General features: G+C 34.7%; 1 protein-coding gene across 1 annotated transcript in view; it reads right to left on the minus strand.

Annotated features, from left to right (window-relative positions):
• ROCK2 (Rho associated coiled-coil containing protein kinase 2) overlaps window positions 1-26,242 on the minus strand; it is a 139,465-nt gene that overhangs the window by 40,338 nt on the left and 72,885 nt on the right. Inside the window, exons 4-6 of the mRNA XM_082745526.1 lie at window positions 19,903-20,040; window positions 11,111-11,371; window positions 1,869-2,013 (exon numbers count right to left, since the gene is read on the minus strand). Coding sequence (XP_082601652.1) covers window positions 1,869-2,013; window positions 11,111-11,371; window positions 19,903-20,040 — 544 coding nt within the window. The remainder of the gene's footprint in view (window positions 1-1,868; window positions 2,014-11,110; window positions 11,372-19,902; window positions 20,041-26,242) is intronic.

The raw sequence follows: 26,242 nt of genomic DNA on the forward strand, positions 1-26,242 counted from the left end.
ATAAAAATTTCAGTTCCCTAGTCACACTAACCACATTTTAAGAGCTCACTGTGGTCCAGGCTTACCACACTGGAATGTGCAAACATAAACCATTTTCACCATTATAAACTGGACAGAGTCAGACCAATCCTATTACTTCATATGAGATTTGCCTAAGATGACACATAGCTAGAATTCATAATGGCAGAAATGGTCTCCCAATGCAGTGTTCCTACAGACTAATGGCTATGCTAAAAAGGTACTGGAGTGTAAAGACAGAAAAAATTGAAGGCGCCACTTTGGCCAGTACTCATCTAAAGCCCCAAGAATTAAAGGCCCTGCCAGTATGACTCATCTGTAAGTCACCTTAGCAGAAACCAGACTTCCCCAAATCAGACAATCCAAAATTTCAAAAGGGGTATTCAGGTAATTTTTGTTTGTTTTCAAAGAGGGCAAAGGGGTGCTTTGAATTCAAGATTTTCTAGTGCCATTTTAAATTACAGTAGAGTTCCTTAAATGAAGTCCCATGCTAACCAACCTAGGCAAGCACCAGAGTAAGCTCAGAATATTGAAAATCAGTGCCATTCAAAGTCATTAAATTCAACTCAAGAGTTGAAAGCAGTAGCAGGTATTTAAATGGTCCTTTCAAAGGAGCTATGTGGCTTTCTCCAAATTACTTTCTAAATCCCTAGGAGAATCTAGGCAAATGATAGGATAATTCTACTTTAAAAAGATTACAAGAACACCTAATGCATCATCAGATTGGGTCAGAGGTGGGGAGAATGAACAGCTACCTGGGAACATATCCTGCATGTAAAGAGATGCACTACAAAAAAAAAAAAAAAAAAAAAGCCCCCCAAAACATAGGTCATACTATGACATGAGTTTAAAGCACAGCAAGAGCAATACTATATACACAAAATGGTCATCAAGAGAAGGCAATTTACACCACAAAAACATTCCATGATTAAATATTATTTAAATTTGAGACTTGCCAAAATGTTCTGATTTTTTAAAGCAATAATCATAATAATCATACAAATTTTCTACTACCACTTTATTTTAGGGTTATCCTCTAGAAAATAAATTCTCCAATTTCTAAAGATAAATTTTCAACTTTAAAGTTGTTTCATATAATGTTATTAGCCTTAAAATAGATTAGCCCCAGAAAATAGATTTAGCTATATCCTCAAGCCAGATGATTCAGTTATTGGCTTCCTTAGCTGGAAGATATTTTTGTGACCCCAGTACTTAGGAATAGGGAATCTTAAGAATGAAATCTACGATATAAATAAAAGTTTTGAAATACCTGCGCCTTCCAAATTTTGATTTGGTCAAAGTGAAAGAAATTATTAAATTTGCCTGAGATTTCTGAGAATGAAATATTATAAAATATTTTTATCGATAATCAGTCAATAACTATTTATAATTTATTTTACTAGAATTAAAACCATATGTAAATACAAGTAACAAACATAGTTGACAAAAATCAATTACATAACTATATAAACAAAATTGGAACAAATATTAACAGCCTTATACTTAAAATATTTACAACAAATATTAATCAAGAAAATCTTAGACTAGCAGCCCACTAGAGCTATAAACTTGCTTCTTCTTCTAACATTTTCTTCATACAAAAAGGCCACTGAAGAATTATTTCCTAGCAACATACTTTCGAATCCTTCTACTTTTCCCTAAATCATTGTGCCAGTACAATTTGGTTTTAACTTTCCAATTAGTAATCTGTCATATCTGATACAACTAATTCAAAGTTTTTAAAAATCCTACTTCTTCCACAGGACACAATGTCCTTATATTCCCAAATTCTTGACTTAAAACTAGTGTTATGAGATGGCTTTTGAAAAAAAGACAAAATATCTACTCACCCACCAGCATCTCAAAAAGGAAAACACCCACAGACCACCAATCACATTCTCGCCCATAGTAACCATCACCCCCTTGTGATTTGAGAACCTCAGGTGAAATATAATCAGGTGTTCCAACTGCTGTATCACAATGCACCATGCCTGTCTGGTAAAGAGAGAGAAAAACAGCTGCATGTAAAAACATACACACATAAATACAACTATTCCATTTATTACTATATTTATGTAGTGACTACAAATTGCTACCAACAGAACTTCATTGCTGATACAGCTTTGGGAGGATAGGAGATAAATGTATTATGAAATGCCTAAAAGTGTCCAGATTACAGGAAATCAAGAATGACTTTTCCACTCTAAAATACAGGAGGCTTCATCAATGGAAGAAGGAAAAAGTGGTAAACTCTAAGGGAATCCCAAACAAATCAACATCTTTTGTTTCTCTTTCTTACACTACTAAGTAGTTACAAGGGAAGTACAAAACAACGTGATCTTAAGGCAGTGACCTGGGGAAAAGAATTAGAGAGAGAGGAAACTTTGGTGTTTTCAAAAGAAACTCCAGTAATTAAGATTACAAAGAGCCTAGTTTGGAGCTGGATAAAGACACAGTTCTTATCATATTAAGAAAAAATGGTGGAAATAGATAAAATGTTTAAATTAAAAGATCTTAACAGCTTGAAAGCTATATACCACCAAGCTGTGTATTTAGAAATATGGAATTGTGGCATCAAGATATTTGGCAAAATGATAAAAAACTGTTATCTGTATTTAGTTTTAATGAGTAATATGACAATCCCTAATGTCTTTTTGACAAGAACCATTGTAAATATATGCATCCATGTGCATCTTATAGCATGTGTGTGTGTGTGCTGTAAAATAAAATCACTCTAATACTATAATGCTAAATACTATTCGTTCACCTCCAGCTCTGTGCAAACTTGCGAAGTTTATAGACTAATTTAAATGCCCTCCATTTCCCTTACCTCCCCAGGAAAGAGTATGTCATTCACATTCCTCATAAGGAAGCTAATATAAATTCCCGAAATACTAAGTGTTATGAACACCTTGGGAAAAGGAAGTTCCACGTATTTTGTAAATATGACTTATGTAAATGTATTTAAGTGCAATAAAAATATATGTTAATCATGGGAAATTAATTTTGAAAACAATCTTTTCATTCTTCAAATTAGCAACAATAATGCAATGATTTTACTTCCCTGCATATATAGCAAATAGAGAATAGAAGTCATTTTAGTTGAATATAAATTAATAAAAGTCCTGAAAATAATTGAGCAAATTAGGAGGGCAATAATTTCTATGGATGTACTCAGAATAAAAGATGAAAAACAACAGTGCCTAACTTTAAGAGGCAGGGTTGGACTGTCCTATACTTCTGTTAGAGGAAACATTAAGATACTTGTTTGGGTAAATAAAACTCCTTTCAAATATATCTACCAAAACTAGACTTTAAAAAATGAATCCTGTAAGACTCAAGAACTAAAACCTAACTGGACACACACACCAAAAAATGCCATTGGAGAAAAAATCATTTAGCATTCAAAGGTTTAGAGGAAAGAGAGGAAAGGGTAAGATAAAAAAAAATAACCGGCATAAAGTTAGGCTGTAAAGGATGGGACATGTTAGGCTTTACCAGAGAGAGAGGTATGACAGATTAGAAAGAAACAAGAGAAAAATAAAGGAACTAGAATGACTTTTTATAAAGCATATTCAGGAAAAGAGTGAAGGGGCGCCTGGGTGGCTCAGCTGGTTAAGCCACTTACTCTTGATTTTGGCTCAGGTCATGGTCTCCGGTTCAGGAGTTCAAGCCCTGTGTGGGTTCCACACTCAGTACGGGGTCTGCTTGGGATTCTCTCTCTCTCTGCCCCTCCCCCTGCTCATGTTGTTTCCCTCCAAATAAATAAATAAAATCTTAAAGAAAAGTAGTAAAGTCCAAATCAGCTAAAAGTGAAGTTTTACAATGATGAAGGTGGGAAAGGTAAGATGGAGATCAATTTGAATAACCACTTGCAAAATAAATACTTTGGCAGGACTAAAGAATTTTTAGTAGGGAAACTACGTAAACAGCACTCTGCTTTTGGGAAAATAAATACTCCAACCACAATTTTTGACTAGCGTACTGGAGGTTAAGATTTTTTTAAATAAACATTTGTAAAAGACATTTTAAAACTGTCTCATGGAGGGGCACCTGGGTGGCTCAGTGGGTGAGGCCTCTGCCTTCAGCTCGGGTCAAGATCCAGGACGTGGGATCGAGCCCCGCATCGGGCTCTCTGCTCAGCAGGGAACCTGTTTCCTCCTCTCTCTCACTCTGCCTTCTTCTCTGTCTACTTGTGATCTCTACCTCTATCTCTATCTATCAAATAAATAAAATCTTTAAAAAAAAACTGTCTCATGGAGAAGTTCTCAAATTACATGAAACAGAATCCACATGTATGACAAGTCTCTTCTCCTATCCTAAAGAAATACAGTGGGGTGATGGACAATGGGGATGGTAGGTGCTATGGTGAGTGCTGTGAAATGTGTAAGCCTGACGATTCACACACCTGTACCCTGGGGCAAATAACATATTATATGTTAATAAAAATAATTAATTTAAAAACGGGAAGAAATACAGAAATGATAAACCAGAAACTAAAACCTGGTTTACCAATGGTGGGTGTGGGTGGGAAAAGGGTGGAGATTAGTGGGAGTATGGGAATGGGGCAGTAGGAGTAAGGACGGTAAGATCCTTCTCTAAGCATACAATTTGTACAGGTTCAACTCAGAAAGCCAGAGGAATGTTTCACACATCATAAAGACTATGAATAAGCAATTAAAATCAACTAGGATGTGTGCGTCGGGGGGGGGGGGATACTCCAAATGGAATACAAACAGTAAAAACTGAACCTGTTTTATAAATTAATAACATAACCACACCAAATGGGGCAGTGATGAAAAAAACTAACCTAAGTAACTCTGTATATGTGCTGCCGAAGTGAGCACAAACATAACATATTCTAATTAGTAAATCTGTCATAGGGTAATTAGTAATTAATTCTGAAATAATTTTATGTTTGTCTTCTAGAGTTGAACAAGTAAATAAACTGTAGGCAATGACAGCCAGGTTTCTTTATTTTTTTTTTTTAATTTTATTTATTTATCTGACAGAGAGAACGCACAAGCAGGGTCAGAGGCAGGGGGAGAGGGAGAAGCAGACTCCCTGCTGAGCAGGGAACCTGATACAGACCTCCATCCCAGGACCCTGGGATCAAGACCTGAGCCAAACGCAGACCCTTAACCAACTGAGCCACCCAGGTGCCCCAAAAGAGCCAGGTTTCTCAGAGAAAAGGGAAAGTGGGGGGGGGGGGAGGACAAAAAAAAAGGGAAGAAGATTACAATAAGCCCTGTGGTGTAGGAAAAGAATCAGTATCAGTGTGAACTCATGATTTTAGTAGCCTAGATATACAGAGAGATAAATACAGAATTAAATATGAACATGTGTGTACATACAGATTCGCACATACAGTATATTCAGTATACATGTGTCTGGTGACAAGGCCTAGAAATAACGGCACTCGAGGAGCAATAAGCATATCTAGTGCCCAAATACTGATTTCTAAATACCACTCTTGAATAAAAGAGATCTGAGCTTCCTGGAAAAGTGGCTCATTCCATAGCTACGACAGAGAAAACACAAGTCTTCAACGACTTACAGTGCCAAGAAATAAGAGAAATGCTCCATAAGGGGGGCATGGCCAAGGACATAGGAGCCAAGATAAGCAAACTGTGGACTGAGTTTCAAGGTATGAGTAGGAATCTACCAAGTAAACTGTATCCAACATCGTATTTGAAGGCCAGGAATCATGAAATCATTGATTTTATGGCACTGAAACAACAACATGTAATTTAAGACCAGTGAACTATAAGGCACAAAAGGTCAAATGATAGAGAATGAGGGTGAAATGTGGAAGGGATCACACCATCAAGAAGCTTCATACAGACAAGCTAAGGAGTTTGAACTTGACTCAGTAGATAGGAATCTACAGAAGGGTTTTAAGCAAGAGAGCAACATAAACAGGTACGCATTTTCAAAAGCTTCCTCCTGAGTAATTTAAATGGGTAAGATTAAATGCTTATTTGCTAAAATATATCTGGAATTTATATTAGATATTATAATATCATAAGTGGAAGTTTACAGAAAACACAAAACTGGTCAGTCATAAATCTTGAGGTTGGCCAAGGAGACTATTCTAAGTGGTTCCTGTGAAAGTGGAAAAAATTGTAAATGGAATTCTTAATTATCAGAAAAGCATTAAGAGCCTCGGCTTGACTACTACACAGGCAGGAGCCAACTCAGTCCATTTTAATGATTAAAAATGGTGCATAAACAATGAATTTTTGGAACACTGAAAAGAAATAACATAAAATGAAAAAAAAAACTGGCTGGCATATAGTAGATGCTCAATAAATACTTGCTAAATAAATGAACTGTTAAATAACTTTAAAAAAATGAGTACTTGCAGCAGGGACTCCTTTTTCAAACAGGCATATCCCTTACCTTTTAAAATTCTCGGCTAGTGCAAAGTCCTGCTTCTTCTTTGTTCTATTTAAAAAACAGCCCAACTGGTTTAGAAGCCCATGTCCATTTGCATTATACAGTGCCCAACACACAAAAGGCTGCCTGTTATTCTAGTTATCTCCTACGGATACCAATTATTACTTTTATTAGGGCTCTGGTTACAAAGCTGCATAGCTTTTGAACAGTCTGTCCCTACTGTCCCCATAAACCTATTCTTTTCTAAATATAATTTTGCAGAAAATAGGGTTTTTTCAGAAATATGAGTAGAAACACCTTCATTTTAAAAACTGTTGTCACTTGCAGAAGGGTTAAGAACATTAACAATTTACCAATTAGCTTTTAAAGAAGTACTGCCTTCAGCTCAGGTCATGATCTCAGGGTCATGGGATTGAGCTCCACATCGGGCTCTCTGCTCAGTGGGGAGGGCTGCCTTCCCCTCTCTCTCTGCCTGCCTCTCTGCCTACTAGTGATCTCTCTGTCAAATAAATTAAAGAAAAAAATCTTTAAAGAAGTACAGCCTCAATATAATCAAATAGCACACACTAGAATATTAAGGGATATAATTTTATATTATTTTCAGGTAACCTAAAACACTGACACAAAATGTGCCTTATAAGGTGGTAAAGGTAGCTATAAAATGTCCAATGACAAGCAAAGAGAGAACTCCATTTACCTAACTAAGTAAGCAATTTTAAATAGCAGCACTACGGGGCACCTGGCTGGCTCAGTCCGTTAAGTATCTGCCTTCAGCTCAGGTCATGATCCCAGGGTCCTGAGATCAAGCCCCACAAGGGGCTCCCTGCTCAGAAAGAAGCCCCCTTCTCCCTCTCCCTGCTTGTGTTCCCTCTCTCGCTGTGTCTCTCTCTGTCAAATATATAAAATAAAATCTTTTAAAAATAAATAAATAGCAGTACTTCTTGGCTATCTACTGAGACACATCTAGATGTAAATATACTACACTGTGACATTCACTCACATCTATATGTTTTTTTTCCAGAGAGATAAAGAGTCATAGTATCCAGGAAACTGTGTAAGCCCACACTTTTTTTATTTTTTTAAGATTTTATTTATTTATTTGACAGAGAGAAATCACAAGTAGATGGAGAGGCAGGCAGAGAGAGAGGGAAGCAGGCTCCCTGCTGAGCAGAGAGCCCGATGCGGGACTCGATCCCAGGACCCTGAGATCATGACCCGAGCCGAAGGCAGCGGCTTAACCCACTGAGCCACCCAGGCACCCCAAGCCCACACTTTTATTGAGAGAACTTTCTGACATATGCCAGTACTCTTAACTGCAATAGTAACCAATTCTTTTAGTCTTTGTGGTTATAATATTTAGTTGTGTTTTATTTTTGCATTTATCCATCGCCAGGAGAGCTAAAAAATAATCTGAGGATCTCTGTCTATATTGTAGATAGAGGGCTGACAAAGTTTTCTATAAAAGGCCAGTAAAAGGCCAATAAATATATATTTTTTTAAGATTTTATTCATTTGTCAGAGAGAGCGAGCGAGAGCGAGCACAGGCAGACAGAGTGGAAGGCAGAGTCAGACGGAGAAGCAGGCTCCCTGCGGAGCAAGGAGCCCGATATGGGACTCGATTCCAGGACGCTGGGATCATGACCTGAGCCGAAGGCAGCTGCTTAACCAACTGAGCCACCCAGGCGTCCCAAGGCCAATAAATATTTTAGTAATACTTAATAAATATTTTAGGATTTGTGGGCACATAGGATCTCTACCTCATATCTTTTTTTTTTTTTAACATCTTTTTAAAAATGTACAAACCATTTTTAGTACAGGAGCTGTACAAAACCAAGCCACAGGTCAAATCTGGCCTTGAACTCCAGTTTGCCAATCCCTTCCGTAGATGTGCAGATGAATGAGAACGAAACTAGGATCATTTCTAATAGCTTTGAGACTATAATGATAATCAAACAGAGGCTAATAAAGTGATGAACCTAAAACTTGCTGTAGCACCATTTACATTAACAGCTAACATAACAAAATTATAAATTCTATGTACTATAGATTTTAATAAAAAAACTCCTTTGTTCTTCAACATATATAGCTGTTCTCATCATTAGTGTTAGTTGAGGAATGGAGTTCTGGGGTAAAACAAACAACATTTTAAAACTTCAGTATTTAAAGGATATATATTTCACTACATCAAAATTAAGAACTCCTATTCAAACAGAAACAAATGCATAGCTGACTGGAAGATGATACGAGCAATATCTGTACAATCACTATTGAGATTATATAAGGAAATCCGGAACATCAACAAGAAGTTGATTTTAAAAAGGTTAAAAGATACACAAGTAATTCATGAGATAAAATGACTCACAACTGCATGAAGAAAAGTTTGACATCATTAATTATAAAATAAATACCATTTTTAAAACCTACCACCTTACACCAACGGAATTGATAAGATTTAGACGAGTAATAGGAAGGCAGAGTAATAACACAGAGAGACACGAACTCAAATGCACTACTAGCAAGAGGTTATAACATTTACAGCCATTCTGGCAGTCAGGTAATACTTTATTTATGTATCCTCTCAGTCAGCAGTCCCACTTCTTCTAAGTGTATATTCAGAGGAAACCCTTGTCAGAATACAAATGGGACATGTCTGAAGGTGCTCAACATCAATGTTTATGCTCAACATAGTACTGCTGGCAGCAGGGAGCTGATGTGGCCTAGGAATCCAACACAAGGGGGAATAAGTACAATCAAATAGACAGATAACATGGAAAATTAAGAAGGACTGAGCTAATTTACAAGTATCAGAATAGATATAAAACAAGATTAAGTGAAAAAAGTAAAAAAAAAGACATCCATACCATTATATTATTTATACATATGTACACTATATTAATAGTCTGCAAGAGCTTATAGTAAACACATGACAGTGGCTGTTTATTAGGGACAAAGAGAATAAAACTGAAACGGAACGGGGGAAGACATCATAAAATAAAAACCAGATGAAGCTTTTCTGTTGACTCCTAATGACTATAAGCGATGAGTCAAGGAGTATAATTAGCTCAGCTAAATGTACCTGAATTAAGAAATAGTAAATAAAATTACATAAGTCACATTTTATTTTGCCTTATAAAGAGACAATGTAAGATATTTAAGTCACTTAATTTAGTATTTACTTACATGCTTGTAAAATTATTCTATAAAAACCATATTCTGTCCTGTTCCCCACACTCTATACCCTTTCTTCCTTAACCATCATTACCTACCCTAAAAACATGTGGTATGACTTATTTCTCCACATCCTCCCAAAAGTTTTTGGTTTAATTAAAATTAGAATACAACCATGGAAGCACAGTACAAAAACACCACTCATTATGTAAAACAGACATACAAAAATTTAGCATTCTATTAGAAAATTATATTATACTTTATTTTCATTAAAGATAATTTTTAATATTAACCATTTTATACTGTATTATGATAACCACCACAAGAGGGAGCTTTGGGGACAAATGCTCCATCTACTAAAAATTAATGTATACGAAACACGGACACAGTGACTACATAATCAATGAAGAAGACCAAAGAAGAAAGGAATGTTGAGTAGACAGGGCAGACAAACCTAGATATATGAAAAGGGTCTACGAAATACAGCACAAATTCTAAATAAGAACATTAGAAAAGTGATCAGTCAGATTAGGATTATCAGGAAGAACTCTGTAAATGAGGTAAAATTTGAGCTGAACTTAGAAGAATGCTGATGAAGACAGTATGATCTATAAAAGTGAATGTCACAAAGATGGCATAAGAGGTTAAGAGAAAAGAAAATCAGCTTAATTAAAAATAAACATCTTGATAAGATATTTTTGTTAAGAAATATGATTAGCTATATAAGTACACTGGAAGGTTATAAAAACCATTACAAAAGATAATATCTAGTTTGCTGTCATCATGCACTAACATTTAAGAAGTCTGATATAAGTAGGTCACCCCTTAGATCCAACAAAGAAATACAAATACAAACAAACAAACAAACCATGATTCCTCCCCATTAGGAACTACTACAAGGAATTATATATATAGTATACTTACAGAGAAAAAGAGAAGAGATACAAACTTTGCAACATAAATAAATAAATAAATAAACATCATAATTAGTATGAGGTTAAAACTACTGAACCTATTAATTATAATGTGAATTGTTCTACAGGTAAAGTACACAACACATGATGTTCCTAAATGTATTCCACATGGTTGATGCAGACAGGGTTGGCAGGAGATAGTAACGTAAGCTTCTTAGGGTTTTTTTTTCCTTTTTAAGGAAAAATAGAGAAATAATAATGGTGATGGAAATAATACCCATGTACCTTAATTTTTATTTGTGTTCTATTCTTCACCTGAATCATTTTGCACATGAACTAGTTTTAAATGATAGCAAATGATTGTCACCATTCTATGGGGTGATACCCAGGTTTTCTGTATTCTTATTTCTCTTGTATTTACCAAATCTTGTACTATATAAATAAATAATAAAGCATTCTGTAGCTAGATGATCAGTTAAAAAAACAGTTTTATTTTAAGTCATTACATAGCAAAACTAAATTTATATTTGTTTAAAACTATAAAGATTTGAAGCTTCTTTCATTTTTGTTTTTTAAAAACTAGCATTTTTTTTTACTTGCTTATTACTTACTTCATCCATCTTCATACATGTGCCAAAATCTGCCAACTTAAGATGTCCATGTTTATCCAAGAGCATGTTGTCAGGCTTTACATCTCTGTGAATTAAGCCCATGGAGTGTATGGCATCCAGAGCAAGAACAACTTCAGCAGTATAAAATTTGGCCCATTTTTCAGGTACATCATAGTTACTCATAAGGTTTACAAGATCTCCACCAGGCATGTACTCCATTACCATGTACAGATACTTATCATCTTGAAAAGCACAAAAGAGCTGTAAAACAAAACGAGAAAGGAAAAAAAAAATTTAAGAAAACAAAAACAAAAATCAAAAAGCATAAATGGAACAAAACCCCCAAATTTATTACTATTGAAAAAGACAAATTATTTTCCAGCCAGAAGAGTTGAATTTGATGAAAGCTTTGATTTTTAGATTTGGATATTCCTAATGGAAAAACAGGTATCAGACAAAACTTTTTATATAGTTAACTTCTTTATGCTGAAAAACATAGCTAAATGAATAATTTTCCCTCTTAGAGAATACAAGAATTTATTTAAACAAAGATATTTTAAAAGAGAAACTGAATAAGGGACATAAAAGATTAAAAGAATGACAAAAGAATTCATAATTTTAAAAAACAACTTTCTGAAAACAAAACAAGCTACTGTACATAATTCACAAAAAAGAAAGCTAAGGAGGTAGGCGCAGCTCAGAAAAACCTAAAAGATACCACATTCTATAGATGTAAGAAGAGGGTTACTCATACCACTGGAAAGGAGTGAGCTTTGGGTAGCCACACTTAGAACAGGGCCTTCTCTCTCCTATTCCCTATCATCTTGCTCATAAGCAGCAAGTGGCTCCCAGACTAGAACAGTGGCACTGGGACCAGAGAAATCACACCAAGCGAGGGCTGCTACTGACTCCCCAGAGGCATGGGAACCACAAATTCAGAAGAAAAGTTATTTGTACATTCCACCCAACATGCCCCAACTCACACCCAGAAGCAAGCAATGCAAACAGAAAAGGTTTCCACAAACAGGGAAAACACAGAATAAAATCAAGAACTCATATTCAAAATAAATAAAAAGAATTCCTACAAATCAATTCTTTTAAAAGAAGAGATAACCTAATAGGAAAATGAAGAAGTATTAAGCAGGCATTTCACAAAAGAAGATACTCAAAGATGAAAAGGTATGAAGTCTCATTAGAGAAAGATGAATTTAAACCACTGTGAGACACACCTTGCATGCACAAAAATGACCAAAAATGACCAAAAATTTTAAAACTGATAATACCAAGTGCTAGCAAGGACAAAGGAAACTTATAAACTAGACTTCTGTAACCACACTGGAAAACAAGTTGTTATCACCCACTGAGACTGATTATAGGTACTCAAAAATGCTATACCTAGGAATAAACCCAACAGAACAAAAAACATTTACACTACTTGTAACAAAATTTTGAAATAACACCAACAAATTGTGGTATATACATACAATGGAATAAAACAGCAATAAAACTAATAAACTGTAGCAATGTAGATAACTCATGTCAACATAATACTGAACAAAAAAGCTAGATACAAAAGAAAAGCTATTCAGTGGTATCACTTATATAAAGTTCAATAAATAGGGAAACTATAGTTCCTGAGTGATTGTTTAGGTGGTACACTAGAAAGAAAAGCAAGAAACTGATGACTAATGAAGTCAGAGGAGTGGTTATTTTGGGAGGAACACAGGGAGGTAGTGATTGGGAAAGAACACAAGAGAGCTTCTGGAGGCTAGCAATGTTTATTTTTTGAGCTGGGTTGTGAATAGATAGGTGTTTGCTTTGAGATAACTCTTTTTGCGCTTGTTTTATGTATTTCTTTGTGTATGTCACGAATAAAATCATTTTTTAAAAAAGCATGATAAAATTAATGCAGATCATTTCAAATGCATTTGTAGGTATCCTTCTTTCACTATCCAATATGCAAGCAGATATGTGCATTGGAAAATAAAGACTGACAATAAAAATTAGGCAGATAAAGAAACTAGAAAAGAACAATACAAACCCAAAGAAAACAGGAGCTAGGGAATTTTTTTAAAAGCAGAAAATAATTAAAAAGAAAACGGGTTCCCCGGGTGGCTCAGTGGGTTGAAGCCTCTGCCTTCAGCTCAGGTCATGATCCCAGGGCCCTGGGATTGAGCCTGGAACTAGGCTCTCTGCTCAGCAGGGAGCCTGGTTCACTTCCTCTCTCTGCCTGCCTCTCTGCCTGCTCCTGATCTCTTGTCTGTCAAATAAATAAATAAAATCTTAAAAAAAAAAAAAAAAAGAAGTTATTTTTAAACAAAAAAAAGTTAACTTTTTTTTTAACATATTTTTACAAACATAAATTTACATATATGCCAGTCAATTGAAAACTGAAAGAAAAGACAGATACAGTCGTAGATAATATAAACTGACTCAAGAGAGAAATAAAAACCTGAATTAGTAAAAAAATCACCTGAGGAAAATAAAAGGTTGAGAGAAGATCTAATTGGAAAGGAGGAATGGAAGGATTGAGTACAGAAAAAAACATCCAAGTTTTAGGACAGCAGCTATCTCTCAGAAGGAGAAAAAGGAGAAAAGACTGGGTAGGAGGAGAACAAAAAGTATTTCAAGAATTCTTGCAATGTTTTCAAAATTAAAAGCTTAAAATTAACGATGGAAAAATGTTAAAATTTGCTAAATGTATGTAAGACTGAAACCGAAGAGCGTTTCCAGATGGCTTATTTATTAGGCACACAAGAAGAGCCATTCACCAATGGTGAATTAATTAAGTTGTGTTTGATTGCATCAGCCGAAGAAATGCGTCTAGATAAAATCAATTCAAGACTCGGTCTTTCAACAACAGCTGCTCCAAGAGTCGAGGACACTGGTGGCAGTATCAGTAGTCAATTTAAAAACAAGGCAAATGATTTCGGGTGGTTTTCCTCGGCTCTTAATGAGTCCACAGATGTTACTGATATTATGCAGTCATTAGCAGTTATTGGAAGAGTGTAAGTGCCAAGTTTGAGTAAAAAAACAAGCCTCTATAAACAGTCTGTATAGATGAACTACAGACAAAAATATTTCCAAAGAAATTGAGAAAACACTAGTTCAGAACAACCTGAAGTAGAATCTGGTAAGGTGTGTTAACTAAAGATAGTGGTAAAAACATATGTGGAGCAGTAAAAGGCTTTATTGGACAAATTTACAAAGCTTGTAAAAATGTGTGATACTGAAAATCTGTAGTTATTCTCTGTAATACTTATCAGTAAGTACTCTGGAAAATATGTGAATCCTTCGTATAATAAATAAATTAGTATAAATGGATGTTATTTGCTCTTTTGGACTTAACCATCATCATCTGTTCTGTGAATTTTTGTCAGAAAAAAATGCTGAGTATTCTCATGCAACCATACAGCAGTTCAATAGCTTAGCACTGGTAAAATTTTATTGCAATTATCTGAGCTTAGAGCCAAGACTAAACTTTGTCTGGTCAAGACCATCCTCAACTACTATCATGGAATACTGACTAGCTTTCTAAATTAGCTCTAGCTACAGACTTTATAACGTTCTTAATTAATACGACCTAAAATGATAAGGTAAAATAGTGCTTATGTGCAAAACTTTAACTTTCTTGAAAGATTTTATTTATTTTAGAGAGAGAGCTCACACAAGAGAGCATGCACAGGGGAAGGGGCAGAGGGAGAGGGAGAGAGAACCCCAAGCAGACTCCCTACTGAGCCTGGAGCCAGAGGTGGGGCTCGATCTCACCATCCTGAGATCATGACTCCAACCAAAATCTACACTCAGATGCTTAAGTAACTGAGCCACCAAGGTGCCCCACAAAACTTAAGCTTTTAATGACAACTAACATCAAGCTACTTTTTATGCTTCCCTTGCTATTAAAATCAAAACAAGAAGTGGGATCTCCCTCCTACACAAATTGGCAATGGATGTACTTCTGATCTCAAATGACAGTCCCACAGTTGCAACAGCATTTTTTGACCTGAATATAAGTGTAAAGCAAATATCCATATTTCAAAATGTAATTAAACTCTGCGGCTGATGGGGACCTGGGTGGATCAGTCAGTTAAGTGCCTGCCTTCAGCTCAGGACATGATCCCAGGGTCCTGGGATCAAGTCCCACATCAGGCTCCTTGCTCAGCAGAGAGCCTGCTTCTTTTTCTCCCTCTGCTGCTCCCCCTGCTTGTGCTCTCTGGATCTCAAATAAATAAATAAAATCTTTTAAATAAATAAACAAACTCTGCAATTGAGAAGCTTCTGCCTAACCTTCAGCTGAAAGTGACAAACCTGCAATGTAATGACTTTGCTAAAAGGTAAATATCCAGACAAGAATTTAACATTATCATTTGTCTTCCAAATGCTAAATAGGCTCAATCAGAATCATATGCTCAAGGTCAACATCAACAGTTATAAATAAAGTATTGGTATACGCCCTTGATACATGACAAAAACGGCACCTTTCCTCTCTAGTCTTTCTCTAAAAACTCATAACCCTAGTCTAAACAATGAGAAAAACATCAAATTCTAATATAAGACTATACACATCATATAATATAACTGACAGGTAATACTTAAAGCTTTAAAGGTCATCAAAAACAAGGAAAAAAGTCTGAGAAATTGCCACAGCCAAGAGGAGGCAAAGAAGATATAATTAAATATAACACACTATCCTAGATGGAATCCTACAACAGAAAAAAGCATTAGGTTAAAAACCAAGAAAATCTGAATAAATTATGGACTTTAGTTAATATAATATATCAATACTGGTTCATTCATTATAACAAATGTACCTTACTAAAGTATGATGTTAATAGAGGAAACTGTCCCGAGTTGAGGGGAGGATATAGGAGCTCTCTACTATCTGCTCAATTTTTCTATAAATGTAAAACTGTTTAAAAATAAAGTCTATTAATAAAAAATAAATCATATGCCAGTGGATAATAGTATTTGGCAGTACCTAACCTATGTGTAAAGGTAATTTCTAATAAGCTGAATATGTCCGAAAATCTTATTACACATTAATATTAACAGAACATCTACAATTTTGATAGGGAACATTGACTGTGAACCTCAATTAAACAAAAGGTTACTACCCCAGAAAACAAGTTAATTCTTCTCCTTAACAGAGTGGTATTTTTAAAAATTGTACTTATTATCATATTTTGAATTGCCTCAATAAGAAATCTGTAGAAATTCATTTTCTCATTATATAAGTTATCAACATTCTATCTATCCCTTGGGCCACAAAACTTAAAGTAGGTACTATCTGCTCCTTTGCCAATTTCTGGTGGGTCTGAAATAAGATTGGCCATGGCTGGTAATTGTTGAAGCTGACTGAATAGTACATGGGGATTCGATGCACCTTCTTTCTACTTTGGGATGTTTAGAAGCTATCATAATAAATATTAGTGGTAAAAAATTATCATTAAATATATTGAAAACTTTTCCCTGAAAGGTATGCAAGCAAGTTCAATCCAATCCCAAGGAATGAATAGCTTCTATTTTATATAAACTGTACCAAAGCTCAGAAAAAAGTGTTGTGCTTCCCAACTATGTTTATTAGGGTAGTCTCACCAGAATATGAAAACCAACCCAAAAAAGCCCATGTTAAAAAAAAAACTGAATTAAAGCAAAGGTCAAATGTCATACAAACAGATGGACAATTACTTAAAATATTGGTAAATCAAATTCAATACTCTATAAAGAATATAAAATTATAGCAAATAGCATTTACTTTTTATTGTATACTACCTTAAAATTTATTTGTTTCGTGTGCTATAATAATAGATTAAACAAAAAAACCATCATAAAAGCAGCTGAGGAACACACTTCAAATACTTCAACATTATTCCTGATTAAAAAAATACTTGGGAAGCTAAACACAAATAGATAGGCCTTTACTGTCTTAATCAGAAAACTGCAGCAAATATCAGATTTAATCGTTAAATACTAGAGGACTACCCAATTAAGTTTAATATAACAAAAAAGATAAGGATAAAAAACTTCTATTAACTCAACACTGTACTGAAAGACTGAACCAATGCTGGTTCTTCTGCATTTTGTAACATCTACATATTCAAACACTAGTTTTCTTATGCACAAGTTTCTTCTGAACATATCTAATGAGAAAAAGTAACATGGCTTTACTGAAAATCAAGCTCTACAAACAGATATACACTATATTGTTATGAGAGGACTTAATATTTCAAAATAATCAAAACAACCCAAAAATATCTACCAATTAAAGCAATGCAAGAAAAAATTTTAAATGTACTTAACAGAAGGAAAGGCTAATTCTAACTTCACAGATAAAATGTTAAGAATTTCCACAAAAATACTAAAAAAGGAGAACAATAAGAAGACTTGCCCTACAAAATACATGAAAAACTACAGAAATTAAAACAACATGATTTTTTAGTGCTTAACAAATCAAAGTAATAGCACAGAGTCAAAAGAAATTCACATATATATGGTAATTTAGTCTATGATATAAAGGACATTTCATATACTTCATGGGAAAAAGATGGGCTTTTCTACAAATGGCCCTGGGAAAAGTGGCTGCTCATTGGGAAAAACAAATCTTACTTCATATAAAAAAATAAATTCCTGGTGACTCAGAAAGAGACTCCTGCCCCTCCCAAAATTAAAATATAAAAAAGCTAAAGTATAACAGAATATTTTCATTATATTGAGCTGGGGAAGGTATTCCCCAGTAAGAATCAAAATATAGAATATATAGATTTGATTACATCTACTTTTAAAAACTCAATAAGCAACAGACAACAGTTCAAGAGAATATATTTCCAACAGCTGTAACACAGAATATATTTCCAACATATGTATATTCATGTACAGGGTCTATCTGCATGCTAATAAATCAAATTTTTAAGAAGTAAAACAACACACAGAAAAGTGGGATACAAATTACTAATAAACATATGAAATATCCTGAACCTCATCATTAACCAAAGAAATGTACTTTAGCACAATAACATCTTTGCTTCTTGAAGATGCAACTAATAAAAATTTTAAATAACTAGAATATCCAGTATTGGCTAAAATGTAGTGATATAAAAATATTAAATAATTAGAGTAATATAAATTTGCAAAAACATAGTTTTTTACAAAGCAATTTGGCCCTATCTATCGAAACGTCAAATGTGCACATCATATGACCTAGCAAACCCAACTCTAGGAATCTATTACAAGGAAATATTTACATGTGTAAAAAGGATGGACCTATAAGCACAGTTAATGTACAAGATTGGTCTGGAACATCCTATTGTGTCAGACAGCAAGCTATCAAAGGCTGTCACAGCTATGTCCAAAGGACTCAGGAATTAACCAAAAGAGGATGTCACCTGCCAAAGGTGTCACAATGTGGTCATCAATAAGATATTCAAATAATTAATCAAATAATTTAAATAATTCAATTTAAATCCATGAGTTCAAACTGGTAACTCCCTCAGAACTGTTCACCGTTAGAGGATAAAAGGAAACTAACCCCTTACTTTGAAAACTGGTAAATATAAGGAAAGAATAAAGTATTTATCCTGTCCTTCCTCTGTGAATTATACTACTGGGTAACCAAATAGTAAATGGGGGAATATTTTCTTTATAGAATTACTCCAGTCACTATAATAAAAAAAGAAAGACTGGGGAGGAGGTGGTGGAGGAATGACTTAACTAGAATACCACCATTTTGAAATCCTTAATAAATTAACAGAATTATAATATTAATTTTTCAATTTACAATGTTTCACTGTTGACTGGTTTCCATGGATCCATTAACTCTTTATCTCAATGAACACTTTAAAAACATCCACTTTGCAGAATTAAAGATCAAAGACACCCGTTTATGAACTGATAAACTAGAAATGGCAATGATTCTGTTGCTATGAAAGAAATTTAAAGCTAAAAGTGGAATAATTTATTACCATCATTCCTTACATTATCAGAATATATAATTTGCTACAAAAATTTTAGTTTTAGCTACACATATCAGAATTTCTATTCACTAGCTACAATAAAAAAGGTAAGTAGAGAGAAAGAGAATTGGGGCTCCACATCATTAAAAAAGTAGTAATAATGAGCTTTTAAATTACATAGCCATCCATGCGGTGTATTTTGTACCTGCAAATTGCGTTCCACAAGCAAAGTATAAATCTCCCAAATCATTTAAGCATCCTGAACATGCATAGGTACATACCTAATCTCACTCATGATACTTGTTCAAAAATGTCTGCAGAATTAGGTTTTTAGTATAAAAACATCTTTAGAGAAGCAAAGTTAATGAGGGATAAAATTGAAAAGGAGGCAAAATACAACCACAAATTCCTTAGTTTACAGTCAAGTAAGAGGCTCAATTAGGAAGCACAATACTGTCTTATATTGTAGGTAATATATAAAGGACCAGAGGAGAAGTTTTGGTTTTTTGGAGACAGGCTGATTATTGTTCCTATTATATAAATCATGAGAGTGTAGGCAGGGCATAATGGCATTCCAATCTAATCATTCATAAAGGAATTTTTTTTTTTAATTTGCAAATAATAATTGCTTTCATACACCAATTTAGGTTATTACATGTCATATCTATATGACATACTATTTAGGAACATTAAACAAGCATACTGAATCTGACCTTATTAAAAAGGACTGTACTGTTACTATGTGAGTAAGATACAGGATTTTTAGCATACAAAATCATATCCTAGAAATAATAAGCACTTACAATAAAAGGAAAATGAACTTACGAAAGTCTGTTTGCTTACCTGAACCACCCACGGACTGTTGGCAAAGGCCATAATATCTCTCTCTTCCCAGAAAAAAGCAGAATCAGATCTTTTTATCATTTCGAACTTGCTAAGAAGCTTCATAGCATAAACTTTCTGTGATGCCTTATGACGAACCTGTAGATTTTTTAAAACACAAAAATAATTTTGTGAAAGGTGAACAACAGGTCATATTATAATTCTATTATTAAAGACTTCAGTTATAAAACAAGATGATCTTTAGCTAACTAATAAAAAGTTTTAAAAGCATTACACTTTTAATGGGAAAAAAGAAGAAGAAATTCCCAACAGCCTAAAAATTTCATGAAATACACAATACCTTTAAATGCTAGGTTCCATGAATTCATAAAGCTTCATTCCTTAATGTTATTTAAGCTAACCAATTTTAAGAACAAGATATTGTTAAATGAGAAACTTTCAAGGTATGTACATGTATCGCTATCTGAACACAACCTAATAAATTCAGATATGAAGAGATATGTGATTTTGTTAAGTCATCTTTATTTCTTTCAAAGTATCCTACTTAAATGGTTTTTTTATGTTAAGAAAAAAAAAACTACCAACAATATGATTATTTGATCAATTCTTTTTTTTAAAAGATTTTATTTATTTATTTGTCCGAGAGAAAAAGCACGCACATGCACAAGCCACCTCCAGGCTGAACAAGGAGCCCAACAGCGGACTCAACCTGAGCCAATGGCAGACACCACTGAACCAACTGAGCCACCCAGGCTTCCCTATTTGGTCAACTCTTATCTTCCTTATTAGAATGTAACTTCCACAAGGGCAAAAACAGTATCTTTTTTTTGGACCATCATTTTAATCCTAATTATATGATAGCAAACGCTACCACAGAGCCAACAAATACCTAACGATTATAACTGTTAACGTTTGCTGAATAATTAATAGTATTTACTAATACTGACTGCTAGCATTTATACATGGGTATCTAACAGGAGTTCAAAAAAAATGAACTCCAAATCTTCACTCCGAATTTATTCCTCCTACAGTCTTCCCCATTTTAGTAAATGGCTTCTTCATCCTTCCGGTTAGTTGCTCTGGCTAAAAGTCTACGGCTCCTCTTTTTCTCTCACACAGCTCATCAAACTCCCCAGCAAATCATTTCAGTTCTACCTTAAAACAGTTTCAGAATCTAATCACCTCTAACTATCTCCACTGAGAACAGCCTAGTCTAAATCTTTTCTGTCCATTACCTACGATAACCTAACCTGGCTTCCCTGTCACTCTCACCCACCCACAGTAGGGTCATCCTTCAAAAACATAAACCATTTCCTGTCACTCCTGTTTTAAAACCCCAGTGGTTTCTCATTTCATCTCTGTATGTGTTACTCTCTGTGCCTGGAATCAGCCAAGCCCTCACTTCCTTCAGATCCCTGCTCAGATGTTACCTTCTAAATGAGGCCTACTCTGATCAAGCTACTTCGATTTTTCAATTTACAGCCACCCTCTGCTGCCCATGCCTATTCCATTCTTTCTTTCCTGCTTTTGATCCATTGCACTTACTACCACCTTACATCTTCTTTTTTACTTTTATTTTATTTGGTCTTGCACTAGAAATTAAGCCCAATGAAAGCAAGGATTTCACTGCTTAATCCACAGTGCTTAGTAAAATGCCTGGCACATAATAAAATATATCTATATAAGATATATATCATATATTATATAAAAAAGTATTTATTTTAGCAAATAAGTATTTGATAAAAGAATGAATTTACTGGGGTGCCTGGGTGGCTCAGTGGGTTAAGTCTCTGCCTTTGGCTCAGGTTGTGATCTTGGGGTCCTGGGATTGAGCCCCACATCGGGCTCTCTGCTCAGCGGGCAGCCTGTTTCCTCCACACACACAACCGCCTGCCTCTCTGCCTACTTGTGATCTCTGTCTGTCAAATAAATAAATAAAATCTGAAAAAAAAAAAAAAAAAGAATGAATTTACTGAGTGGGTGCTTACTATATGCCAGGCACAGTGTATTTTCATAAATGTATTATTTAATCTTCATAACAATCCTAATGAGATATTACTTCGTCATGTTACAAATGAGAAATTTGAGGCACAGAGAAATTAACTTGCTGAGGATTATACAATGAGTAGAAATCAAGATTTAAAGGTACAGTAGTCTGAGGTACCTGGGTGGCGCAGCTGGTTATGTCAGACTCTTGGGTTTCAGCTCAGGTCATGATCTCAGGGTCGTGAGATTGAGCCCCATGTCAGGCTCTGTGCTCGCTCAGTGCAGAGTCTGTGTGAGATTCTCTCTCCCTCTCCCTTTCCCTCTGCTTTCCCTGTGCACTCGCTCTCTCTCTCTCTCATACAAACAGATAAATAAAATCCTTCTTAAAAAAATTAAAATGAAGGTATAGTAGTCTGCATCCAGAACCCATGCTAGTAACCACTTATCTATGCCATTTCTACATAAGTATAGTCAGAATTAGGATGATTTCCCCAGAACAGTGCCAGACTACATTGGTCAGCAGAGTCTCCCAAGCAGTGACTGCTCCTTCTCACTAAGAAGTATGTCATTATTTGTACAACAAATTATATGGTCATCCTACTGAGGGCTGGATGAAAGAAGAGGACACTGAGCTCCTGACGAAAATCTACAGAGCTCTAACTGATCTAGCCTACAACCACCCTCCCAATCTTTTTTTTTTTTAAATTTTATTTATTTATTTGACAGAGATCACAAGTAGGCAGAGAGGCAGGCAGAGAGAGAGAGAGAGAGAGAGAGAGAGAGAGAGAGAGAGAGGAAAGCAGGCTCCCCGCTGAGCAGAGAGCCTGATGCGGGACTCGATCCCAGGACCCCGAGATCATGACCTGAGCCGAAGGCAGTGGCCTAACCCACTGAGCCACCCAGGTGCCCCCACCCTCCCAATCTAAATCTCATCATTTTCTTTCCCTTGTTCATATTTCAATCATATTTAACACCTTCTTTTAGTCCCTCTAATAAACCTTTCCTCAAGATCTTTACAGGTACTGGGAAGGTAACAGAAAAGCCATCACAGTCTCTGACTTCACCTCCTCCCCAGAGACTTGTTCCTTCATTCAGCTGAAATACAAACTCAAAGGAGTGAGGAACTCATTGTTCTCTATCTCAGAACTCCATGTGTTTTGTTCCTAGTAGATACCATAACTTGCGATTTTTTTTTTATGTTGTTTCCTTGTATGTGTCTGTCTCCCCCATTAGAATGTAAGTTCAACAAAGTTAGGGATTACCCATGCCTATTTCATTCTCCATTATATCCTCAGTGTCAAATACAATGCCAGCACTGCCAATTAAAATAGATACTAAATATTTGATGAATGAATTAATATCTGTGAAAAAGAAATTTTTATTTGATCACTGACCAAGATATTAACTTGCAGTTTTAAGAAAAATACAACAGTAAATTTCTAGTTATCTCCCATCAAGTATTGTCCACATTTAGAATCAGTACTTATATTGATGAAAATAAGATAAACCAAAGGAATGCTCATGTCCTCCCCAGAGAAGATATATAAGAACTATCATATTTTACAGATTAAAAACTGTATAAAATGCTACCAAATCCTAGAAAAATCATACAATGCTGTACCTTTTTAATAGATTTTTCTTCCTAACAAATCTTAGGTAAGAATTTTATTTGAATGCACTTGAACAAATCACTCAGAAAGACAGAAAAAAGGTCTAGCATGAAACAATAAAGATACATACTCCAAATCATGCATCTTTGGCTATGATACAGTAACTGATTCCATCCAGACCTCACACTGTAAACTACAATCAAAACGGCAAAACATATGAAGCAACAGTTTTCAGGCTTGGTAAATTAGGCAACACAAGACTATAATCCCTGAGAAGAGAAAAACTCACCAAGTCAGCCCCATAATTGCCCAGACACTCTACTTGAAGGCAATATCCGAACCAGCACACAAGTGGATCATATAAGCTAAGTACAGTGGCTGCTGAACTGAGAAGGCAGAAATCAGTGTTCAAGACAAATGAGGCCACTGTATTATGCTGGGCAGGAAACAGGAATATAAGGAGCTATGCAAAAGGTCTCTAGAAGTACCATTTATCCAAAGTGAAGTATCCAAAATTTATCAGGGAGCAGGGGTTGATAACAAAACAGAGACACTGGAGGTTAAATAACATTAGAAGAACAATCAATTTCCAGCCAAACAAGAATGGGGAAAACTTGCTCTTTCCTAGGCATTCAGGTGAGTCAGCTTAGGAGAAAGAACCAAGTCCTAAAGCAAGAGGTACTCCAACACTACCTAACAATACCTAGTAATGCCAATCCCTAAAAGATCAAAAGGGAAGCAGAGTTTGGAGGTTCAGTCTTACCAGTTAAAAGGACTTGGGAAACAACTTGGTCTTTTTGCACAAAGTATAAATTTCAGTGTGCACAAGTTAAGGGTGATCATCAGGTAATTGGACAGATTATTAGAATGAAAATCAACACATCAACAAAAAGTAACAAACTAACAGTAACAAATATTTGTTACTAAAAGTAACAAATATCTCTATCCTATATCTGTAAGGACCAGTACATATTTTTAAAAAATTACTTAGTGGGCCACGTGGGTGTCTCAGTTGATTAAGTGTCTGCCTTCGGCTCAAGTCACGATCCTAGAGTCCTGGGATGGAGCACCACATTGGGCTCCCTGCTCGGCAGGGAGCCTGCTTCTCCCTTTCCCCCTGCCACTGCCCCTGCTTGTACTCTCTCTGTCAAATAAATAAATGCTAGGGAAAAAAAAAAAATAGGCATTTAAAAAATGAGTAAATTAAAGTAAAAATTACTTAACAGGCACAAAAGGGAAGTGTGAATCATCATCAAGAAAAAAGGAGTCAAAAGAAAACCCCCAAAACACTGAACTTAACTAACAAATATCTCTTACAAATATGTTCGAACAACTGAAGAAAAATAAGTTAAAGAAAAAAAGGAAAATGTAGTCACAATGAGTGAATAGGGGAAAATATCAACAGAGAAATACAAACTGTAAAAAAGAAACCAGAATTTAACTGAAAAACAACAAAAATGAAAAATTCATTAGAAGGGCTTAATAAAGAATGGAGACAGAAGAGAAGTCTGTGAACCTGAAGACAGAACAATCTAAAGAATAAAAAGAAAAACGAAAAAATGAAAATGAGAGACTCCAGGGCTTGAAAAGCAATTAAACGGTATAAAAATACTATATATAAATAGACTAAATATAAATATAATAAACTAAACACTCCAACTCATAGGCAGAAATTATCAGAATTGATTAAAAAAGCAAAACTTAATCTCATATATTTTAAATATTAAGACCAAACAGATTGAAAATAAAAGGACAGAAAAAGATGTACCACACAAACAACAAGGATAAGAAAACTGACAGAGCAATATTATTAACAGATAAAGAAGACTTCAAAGCAAAGAAAAAGGGGGTTAAATTCAGATAAAAGGAGTATAATTCAAAATCCTAAATATGTATGTATTTAATAAATGAGCTTTTGTTCATGAATCAAAAAATGACAGAACTAAAAATAGAAAGACAAATCCATAATTTCAGTTGGAAATTTTAACATTGCTCCCAGTGTTTAATCTCAGTGTTTAATATAATAAGTAATCAAAATATCACTCTGGATATAAAAAAAATACGGCCCCCAAGAAAAACTGGCTAATCAAGTCACAATTACGAATGTTAATATATTAGTAAGTTACATAACTTCTCATTTTAAGATATTTTACATTTAAAACTTCAAGTATTTTGATATGACTTAATTTTACATAAAAAGAATTCTATATGCAAACGGTCAAAGTTATGATGAGGGTCACAGATTATATCTATCTTCTATATTAAATTACTAAACTGGAATAACAATTCCTTTTATTTACAGACATTATAGAACACGAAAATAAACACATGTGAAAGCAGTATGAAAATATGGATGGTGGGCAGGGGATTAGGAGATAAAGGATCCTCATCAGAAATGAGAAATCCTTTCCACAACAAACAGACCAGATTTTTAATTGATTTGTATTGAATTAGCAAATTAGTTCAAAACAAATGCTCATTCCAGCTGTTAAATGTTTAAAATATTATTAGAAAGAGGTTGCTAAGGTACTACTTCTCTATTTTTGCCACTCTTCAAATCTTCATTTATTCTAAGAACAAATCAGATTTTGAATGTTTCCTAGTTTCATCAGAAAAGCAATCCACAAAACACTAAGAGACAGTCAATTACTTTACACTGTAATATTATTTATCCTTGACTCATATCATGGCAAGTTCTAAAAATCCTGTAAAGCACAACTATGAAAAGAAACTAAAAGATGTTT

Source organism: Mustela nivalis (genome assembly GCF_964662115.1).
Source record: "Mustela nivalis genome assembly, chromosome: 8".
NCBI classification, from domain to species: domain Eukaryota; kingdom Metazoa; phylum Chordata; class Mammalia; order Carnivora; family Mustelidae; genus Mustela; species Mustela nivalis.